Source organism: Pygoscelis adeliae, unplaced genomic scaffold (genome assembly GCF_000699105.1).
Source record: "Pygoscelis adeliae isolate BGI_AS28 unplaced genomic scaffold, ASM69910v1 Scaffold83, whole genome shotgun sequence".
NCBI lineage: Eukaryota > Metazoa > Chordata > Aves > Sphenisciformes > Spheniscidae > Pygoscelis > Pygoscelis adeliae.
Window position 1 is genome coordinate 3,667,814 of NW_008824467.1, and position 9,848 is coordinate 3,677,661.

The 9,848-nt window shown below is 39.0% G+C and overlaps 1 protein-coding gene across 1 annotated transcript in view; it reads right to left on the reverse strand.

The window, feature by feature from the left end:
- Window positions 1-501: 501 nt before the first annotated feature.
- The window catches only part of LOC103914481 (zinc finger protein 474-like), a 12,016-nt gene continuing 2,669 nt past the window's right edge, over window positions 502-9,848 (reverse strand). Inside the window, exons 2-3 of the mRNA XM_009321119.1 lie at window positions 4,148-4,328; window positions 502-653 (exon numbers count right to left, since the gene is read on the reverse strand). Coding sequence (XP_009319394.1) covers window positions 502-653; window positions 4,148-4,328 — 333 coding nt within the window. The remainder of the gene's footprint in view (window positions 654-4,147; window positions 4,329-9,848) is intronic.

The window sequence follows — 9,848 nt, forward strand, 5'->3', positions numbered from 1 at the left end:
GTCCAGATAGCTAAATCTGAAAGGCTGTGAAATGAGTGGGGCTGAAGAATATCCCACATTTGACCAACAGAAACAAAGACAGCACAGCGATTCAGAAAGCGACCTGGGAGGATTCTTCACTTGGGTCACTTTCACATCTGCACCCAACAAAGCACAGGATCAGGAGAAGGAAGATGATTGTTAACATTACTTTCAAGTATTCTTATGCAATCCCTCTCAAACTGTGGTTTCAAGGTGATGCTACCTGAATGACAGAAATGAGGAGGCATTTTTGCTACTGCTGGGCTAAAAAATCACCATATTTGACCTTACACTACAGTAGCAACTGCTGATTTTACTCTGGAGGCTTTTGGATCACATGATCTGACGACACACTACAGTTTTGATGCCCATGGCTCTCCAGCTGGATTTTATTTCTCTCATGGTTTGGCTGGAAGGTATGGGTGCATGTATGTGTGTGTGAGCATGCATGCATATTTATGCATGTGTGTTACATCCACTTCACATTGCAGGTTTCGGTTTACAGGACTGCTGGTGGACGATCAGTCTGTCTGGAAGAAAAGTACGCCCACAAATATCACATGGAACTAGCTGTTTCTGGGCGCTGATCCAGGCAGCCTCATTTAAAGAATCAAGATCATAGAAACCTTTGGCTGGAAAATTAAAAAAAGAAAGTATCAGCTTTCGTTCTGGAGACCCACATTCAACTCTTTATGGAAAATATTTTCAGGAAATACCTGTTGACTGAGCCTTTCAGTTTAACCAAACCATATTGCTTTTGCAAATGAAAAAGAAAGAAAGGAAAGAAGCAAAAGAGTAAAAAATATATAAAAAAGACTCTGCTTTTTGTCCCATGGGTTGAATTAAATTAACTTAAAACTGAATCATTTTGTATTGTATGAGAGTACAGAGAAAACATCATGCTGTGTGTTATGATATGCATTCTCAGCTAATTATTAACATCTTTGCATACATACTATTATCAGCAAATTTCACTTTTTGGCTTTACTTCAAGTTCTGTTTAATGAGCATGTGTTATCTGACCATGGCAATGGGTTGGAGCATTATCATACTTGAGAATATGCTCTTTGTACTGTTCTGAACAAGGGGCCCAATTTTCTTCCTGTTGAAGTCTATGCAAGTTTTGCCAGTAAGTGGAGTAAAGCTTAGGTAAGTGTAAAACTTTACAGACAAAACCTACAGTTCTTTTAAGCCACAACTTCCAGTGAGGTCATTGCACCGATGCATCTATTGTCATCTAAACACTAATCCAGTCTTACCCTCAGTTATTTTCCACTGTGGGAAGAGTGACTGCTCTGAAAGCTCAGGAGCATTCTTCAAACACTCACATCAGATATACTTTCAAGATTTTATTTAAGTATAAAGAAATCTTGTTTACTTTCATTCTGAAATGGACTTTCACATAGTGTTGTTTCAAACTGATTTCCAAAAAGACCAGGTAGGTTGCTTAATACCTGGATTTAGATCTCAAGAGTTTTCATTTGAAGTGCATGCAGAAAAAAATGTACATGCCTTGATTTGAAGATGTATTTGCTTTGCCCTTCTCAAAAGGTATGACAATACAGAAAAAGAGTAAAAAACTGTTTTTGTCTGTGAACCGTTAACAGCAGACAATTTTTAAAAGAAAAGGATTTGTGCATTTAAAAATACTTCATGGTTTCTGTCATTGGCACATGATAGAGCTCTTCATTAAAGGCCCATACAGTTTTAATATGATTCATATCCAATGGTTCACATAACCACAATAAGCCTTAGATCTCTTAATATGCCTGTTCCTAATGTTCTTTTTGTTAGAAGAGCAACCAAGTAGTGTTTCTTTTCTTGGCTGAGACAAATATCCCCTTTGCTTGCAGGAAATGAATGTGTATTTTCTGTACTTTGGAAAGTTTATTGAATATAAAAAAAAAGAGAGAGAGAGATGACTTTCTCCTTGCAGGCATGTGTTAGGCATTCCACAAACAAAACACTGTGTAATCAGGGCAGCGGTTGTCTTCCCGTGACACTTGAGTTTTCAGAAAAAGATTTATGTAAGTTATAAAAAGTTTTATGTAAGCAGTTAATATTTCTGAACTTTTTTTGAACATTGCCTGTTCCATTCAACAACAGGGGTAATCCCTCCTCCCTAAGTTGAGAAACTGTGAGACATGCAGTACGTGTATGTGGTCTCAAGGTCAGTTATAGAATTTACCAGATGATCGAGAGCAAGTCTTACGGAAAAAGAACAACACTGAGATTATTTTCTTGAGGCCAGGAGCATGAGGCAACTGCAGGGGAAACAACAATTTTAGCTCAAGCTACAGAACTGATCAGACTTGCATCAGCAGGCATTTAGGGACAGATGCTGGAAGCAGGTCAGTATCCCTGGGGAACCGTGGGCATACAACACCTCATAAGAGATGCGTGGCGCCTGATATGACTCATTGCATAAATGAGACAATTTTCTGATTCATATCTGGGAGCCTTCTGCTGGATTATTCTCTCAAAGAGTGGTTGTCTTTCTGCTTCCACTCCTTCAAAATAAGAATAGTGTATTTCAAAATAACCTGACTTGTCCTTTTGCATCCTCCTCTTTCAGATGGAATTCTCATTTTCTCCATCTTTTTTTTCCACACAACATGTAATAATTAAAAAGAGCTTAACAACAAAAAGAGCAAATACAATGAAAATGTCTTTTGAACCTATCTTTTACTGCAGATTCAACTCTGCTGCTTGGCATCCGTTAACCAAGTCCTGATCTGATATTGTTTGAGCTGCGATTATTATTATTTTGAACAGCTGGTTAGTGCTCTCAGTGATCTTGCTCTCTTCTGCATGTGTCTTCTGGGGACATATTTCTTTGTACTGCTGTAAACTGATCTAGTGTATGACTCTTTCACAGTGAGTTGTAGGAGAATTTGTCTACTTTTCCAGACATTAGGGGAAGCTGTGGGAGATTATGGGGAATATAAAAAAAAAAGTGGGTGAATTAACTGCCTATAAGCAAGTGGTCCAAACTTGGCCCAAAGTAGCTCAGACTAGCTGGCAGGTCCAGGGAAAGCATCCAGCTGAAATGGTGAAATAACTTTATGTGGGAATGGGGAAGTCCTGGAAGCAGCTTCCAGGCAAAGCACAGATGAGATTTCCTTTTGGTCCTACAGTAAGCACACACCCCTGGGACACATATGGGAGCCCAGCTCTGTTGGGTGCTGGGGATCATCAATTTTCATTGATTTGAAGAAGTGGGGTCTAGGCATCTTACAAAACAGAACCCACAGCACAAACACATATAACTGGCAGAAATAAAATGTTTATTTTATATTACATATATTTTTCCCACTGTGTTTATATTATAATGTCTCACAAAGAAAGCTTCTAAGGCTTGTAAATAAAAAGGGATCAATAACATCCACTGGATGTTCATCGTAGAAGATACTGCATTTTTATCTATAAATATATTCTAATAAAAACCTGAAACTACAGTATATGTTATAGGTAGATTTTAAAAATATCTTATTTATTACCAGTCATCATCCATCTAGTATTCTATTTCTTATTTTAGCACAGAATGCCTGTTTTCGAGGCCACTCACTGTTTACCACTGCCAAGTGCTAGTGTCAGGCTTTTTTTATAACCAACGCTATAGGTGTAACACCTGGCTGAAGTATCTATCCCTATGTTGCCTGAAGGGTATTTTATTTTAATGACTGTATGTGTCAAGTCTGCACATTATTTTTGGATGCTTTTGCCCATTTTAAAATACGCCTTTCTACAGCGTTGAAAGTAGTCAAAAGGTAGTGATGTAGCTGTGAAGCAGGTTGCTAATCTTTTTGTGTTTTGATTCAGAACATACTGACACATAAAGAGGATTGTCGCAGGAGGCATGTCCCACAAGGCAACGACTGCTCTTACTTCTCATGGATGCAGCACAAAAGGAGAACAGGATACTTAACAGAAAGCTTGAAGCCATGATGGCTACCTTGTCTTCAGAGTAAAATGGAGAAAGAAGTACTTGCAAACCGTTAAGCAAGTACGGTGCTTAACGGCAAATGAAGAGCTCTATCATGTGCCAATGACAGAAGCTTTAAATTCTTTTTTTTTCTTCGTCCCACCTTATTCCTCCCATTTCCTCATCTGGTCTGTAGCTTACCTTGTATGGGACTGACTTCAGGCTTTTTGGGCTCTAACCTTCTCAAGTGCTTGGGTAGCAGGTCATTCTCCTGGTGCCACTTTTTCAGGCATTGTGGCTCATGGATGCTAATAGATTTTGTTCCGTACTCACGGCCACATATGTAACAAATCACTGCTGGTGGCCGTCTTATCACTTGTGCCTGCAAATAATAATTGTGAAGATGAATAAATATTGTTTTCAACATTAATTTGAATCAGAACAACTTTGGATGAAAACAATCATGTAGATTAAGAAACCAATTCGTATCTGTGAAATCAGTGTAACTGTTTCTATCAGTTTCATTTTGTCTGGATTCAGTCTTGAAGCCTGTAAGAGATACTGCCTCATTAATTGGCCACCTGGAACAGGTAGGCTCCTTCTACAGATACTGGGCTGAAAGTTCATGTGTGTCACCTAATTAACACTTAGCTATGTAGGTTTTAGCTCTTTTATTTTCACACCATCAAGTTCACGGAAATGCTGAATCTTCACGTGCAGAAACAACTCCTCTGCTTGATCAGGTTGCTGCAGCACAGTCTGATCTTAAGCGTTGAAGCCCTTTTTTTGTCTACCAAACAGAAGTAACATGGAAAGCAGCAATAAAATCTTCCTCAGCTGACTGCTGATATCTAGTGCAGTAGCAGAAAGACCCCATCTCCAGGTAGAACACAGTTAAAGTGCTGTGCCCAGTCTTAGCATCTCTCTTAAGATGGACAGTGAGGGCAGCTGTCTCAGGTTTGTGATTGTGGTCCCTAACCCCGTGTTACTTCAGTTAGCTGGTGGAATTCTTGGCCTTGAAGGATTAAAACCAATCCAGGGTATTTCAGGATAGGGGGGCAAAATAGGAACTGTTGCTTGTTCATCTCGAAGGCCTCAGTGTGAACTTTGCCAGTGACTGCAGCAGGGGCAGAACTGGACTCTAAGCAAGTCATTGTTTCTGCACTGCGGATCTCCTTTTGTTCACAGAGAAAAACAGCTCAACGGAAGAAAAAAATCCCTCAACACCAAACCCCACAAATACATATTCTAAGCTTGAAAAATATATAATTACTGTGGTATTGCAGATTATGGACTTGACTGTGTCCTTAGGCACGTCCTGGACTAGGCGTGGTGTCAGTACCAGCCCTGCTCCAGGAGTAGCGTAAAAACATACTGCAGAGACAGCACTTTGAGGTGCACTGAAGGGTCTCACAACTGCCAGAACTTCCTGCACTCCTGACTGCAGAATACCAGTAAGAGATGAGCTATTCCCTGCCCTCCTAAAGGTAGAGGGACAGCCATGCCAGACCAAACACGGGAAGCCTTTCTCACTCAAACAAGGGAGGTGGGGATTTCGTTTTTTTCCTCTGCTGCTGTGTAAGACAAAGCATAACCTGTTCCAGTATTTATGACTCTCTCTGTCAGCCCATCAGTGTATTCAAGAAATTCTGGGCAGCTCTTCTCGCATTTATGCTACAGTCTGAAAATGTCATTAGTGAACAATCTGCATAAGCTTTCTTTCCTGTATCACACATGTAAACTCAATTACATGAAGAAATACTACTCTACAAAGTGTATTTTTGCTGGGAAAAGTTGGACTTCATCTGGAAAGTTCTCACAGTGAATTGAAAAATAACTTATCCAAAGACAGTCTTTCCAAGGACATTTTCGTCCTCTTAACTTTCAAATGGAATTTCCTTAGCCACCTTTGATAACAAGGTATTTTTTATATATACGGAACTTTGTCTTCCTATTCATAGCTGAATATAGCAACAGCTGTTTTAAGAATTCCCTCTAATTTTTCATTATCAATTTTCACCTACTTCCTTACTTCAGCTCTTGAGCTAGACCTTGTCTGATTTGGAGATAAGACTCTGGGTCCAGATACAGAGTCTTTTCAAGGCGGTGTATGTTTCTTTGTAGACTCTGGAGAGATTTAGATAAGGATACTATAGTCTAAACTCTTGAGGTCAGGGGACTCATTTCAGTGTGCATGGTTCTTATGGGTATGCTTATAGCATTTTAGAAATGTTTTAAAAAAAAATGCTAGGTGTAAAAACTAGGGAACACATTTTCCTCTCTAGTTTTCATTAGCTTGATCCCTGCCATTCAGTAAAATTGATTATTTATTGGCTGAAAATTAGGAAAGAGCAATTTGATTTACATTTAGTTTGTAGGGACTCTTTATATAATACCAGAATGGGAAAAAGGAATCCTAGTACAAATGAAAATCACGCTTACTTAATCTGCACTGTCACTATCATTTCCACCATATGGGGTAATATAATAAAAACAAACGTATAGCTTCAAGGAGACTTAAAGTCCTGATATGAGACAGGTGAAAAATCACTTAAAAAATTAAATACTCCCAATAAATTTAACAGACACATAGAAATATCATTGTTAAAATCAAATATTTTTTTATCTTAGAAATATTTCCCTAGTGAAAAGAGATAGCCTTTTATCTCTGACTGCTTCATTCAAATCCATCACACTTGTTCTAAAGCCATTGTGATGTCCTACTATTGAACAGCTGCCAGAGATCTGCAAGACAAAAGTTAGTGATCTCCATCCAGTGCAATCTGGATACATTTCCACAGTTCTGAGATGGTCTTTTTGGTAGTCTCACCTGAAAACCTAAAGAGTGACTGAGCAGTACTGTGATCCCTCCAGATCCTGACAGAGTGTTTATAGGTGGGTTTTGTGTTGCTACTGAGGAAAACCAGGCCTGCAGCTAAATAGAGGATTCTGTTTTCCGAAGTTATCAATTGGGATTGATTCATAACTAAATCCTATTTGGTGAAAAAAATGTTTAATAAATCTGTTCAAGTAGAAATGTCTCTGTTTTGTAACTTCCACAATTAAAAATTGTACAGAAACAATAGAAGAGACCAGAATTAATTAAAAGGAATCAGATCACTCTAAGGATGGAAATATTTTTTCCAGAAATGTAGTGAGTTTGAACCATCACCACACATCAAATTATATACACAAATCCTTCTCTGCAAATACACACGTTAAAAAGCTGAAAAATAAAACCTGAAGGAGAATATCCTTACAATTGGTAGTAACAGCTCTTTTGTTGCTTAACTGTGGAATCCGAGGTATGATGAGCTTTATTTGGAATTTCTACAGCTGATGATATTTATCCTTCATTTCTTTTTCTCTTCAGAGTGTGCCTATCCCAAATGTCACATCTGGAGGCCTGCAGTTTGAAACTAAACTATTTTTGGAATCACCACAATTTTCCAATCCAAACTACTCAAAGGCCAGTGGCTAGGCTGTCTGCTCACTGCTTTGTTTTTCACTTTTAAAAAGGGTTGTAGGGAAGGTCTGTTCCTGAGGATGTGTTATTATAAAAATACCTATAAATACCTAACAGTGCAGTTAGGCTTTCCTCTGGTGTCTCAGTATTTTCTTTTTTCTCCAAGACTGCTAAATATGTCTGCGTGACCATGAATGAAGTTATTTAGCTCAGAGGGCTATGCAACTATGTATTTTCAATAGACCTGACATTACTTGAGGTTAGCCCCAAGCTGCTGTTATGGTGTTACATGAGGTCAAACCCTCCCATACTGCACAAAGCTTTTAATTTCTTCTTAAGTACACCCAGCAAGACTGACTCCCAAACTCCCCTCCATAAATATTTATTATCCAAGACCGCACCCCCCACCACCTTTCTTATTTGTTTAATTATCCATGTATTTTAATGGGAGGAGGGGAGGCCTCCTGCTCTAGGCCAGAGCTCTCGTCATAGGCTTGAATCACTCAAGGAACAGAGGTTCAGGAAAAGATGGGTACAAACACTTAGCAACAGCATCGTGTTGTATGAAAGCAGCCCTTTCCACACATTACTCTCTGGAAAGTAAGAGGCATTTTGCATAAGTGACAGGGACAAGCTGTGGCATGGCTCTCATGACCATCCAAAGGTGCCTTTCACTGCCTTCTGGAGTGCTTTCAACCACTGCCCCGACACAACAGCAGGCTAACGTTAAGACTGGTCATATGCCTGCGTATGAAATTTCCTTGAACGGCAAGGTAATTCTGCCAGATCATGCAGATAATTAAAGATTTTACTCCACTGGAAACACTAGAATACCCCATTTTACTCCTGATGTGCTATCTTTTAAAAGAAATACATCAGTATAATGAACGTGGCATTTGTGTAAAAGCAGAAAGGCAGGAAGCTCAATCATTCCCAATGATAATACTCAAGTTTCATTCAAACCATCCATTCACTGTTCATTCTCATCTAACTTTCTATATTTGCAAATATATTTGTCAGTATTCTCCTAAGAAGATGTTCAAAACTGCATGTGCTGCAACTGAGGCAAAGTTTATCATTGACTTTCCACCTTCATGAGTATTACACAGCGTCTGAAGGAGTTTTCATTTTACTAAGTGAGTAGATGACTTTATGCTAAAGCAAGATACAACATCAATATTTTTTTGTTACACAGGTTTTCAGGACTTATGCTGTGTTAAAATGCATTACAATACAGAAAAGGAAGATCACTGAAATCTTATTTTTAAGTAGTTAACTTGATAAGAAGAAAACAGCAGATGGCAGCACCAGATGCTAGTGACATGTCTGATAGGATTTTAGCATCAGCATTACCTGTTGTCAAAAAAACTGTAACACATATAGCCACAGCAAGTCATTAATACTCACTTACATGTATAGACATTTTGGTCTATGAAAGAAAAAAAACCACACTCTGCTCTAGTGCAAGTCTGAATTTCAGTAGTTCCAGACATCACTTCCATTGTCTGGGGTATCACAACAGAATCCAAAACAGAATTTCTGAGCTGATGCGGTCCTTGGGAGTCTCTTAAGCATAGGCTGTTGTTTGTTTTACACAGCCAGACATGGTTAACTCAGATGTGTTCATGCATTCTGAGAGCGAGGACAGTTAGTGGAAGAGATGGCTTACAGAGGCTATTGAATCTCCAGCTATAAAGGCATTTAATGCCAAACTAAGTGTTTGGCAGTAATGACAGTTGATCCTGCACTTGCTAAGGGAGAGAGAGCCCCAGGACAGAGGCACAGAGGCAAAAGTTCTTGCAGTTGTAAAGTTAAAATGCCCTTCACATGGTGTACCACCAAATCAGTCAGATCTTTATTTTTCAAATAGGAAAATCCAGCCTTTTAATTTAGGACATCTTTCATTGCACAAATTAATTTGACAGTAGCATTACAGTTCTTAAATACACTTGTAAAAGTGTTGGGTGTTTTTCAGTTATTCCTTTCCTCTGATGTTTTGTTGAATCAGGACTTTAAACAGGTACTTAAATAATTCACTGTCACAGTGAGTAGGTCTGTTAAGTGAGACATGGACTGCCTCAAATGCTTTCCTGCCAGGACCAAAGCAGATTGCCATTTCACTCCACTTCTGGTATTTTTTAATAGAATTAATAAGCAGCTGAGTAGCTGCTAAGGTGAGCAAAATTAAAACCATATGCTGGAAAATGATGAAGGCTGTAGAGGAGACCCAGACCTTGTCCCTGTTCATAGTGAATCTGCAGTCCTTCCATGAGCTTAGTGCTTTTCGACATCCTTCAATGTGTGGACCTTTCAAAACTTTCAACTGGAGGTGGAGACCCTCACACAGAGAATTTAAACCTATAGAAAAAAGGCTTCCTTTGACCACTTCTTAAAAGCAGTCTGCAAGTCCTGAACAGCCCCTGGGACCACAGGATA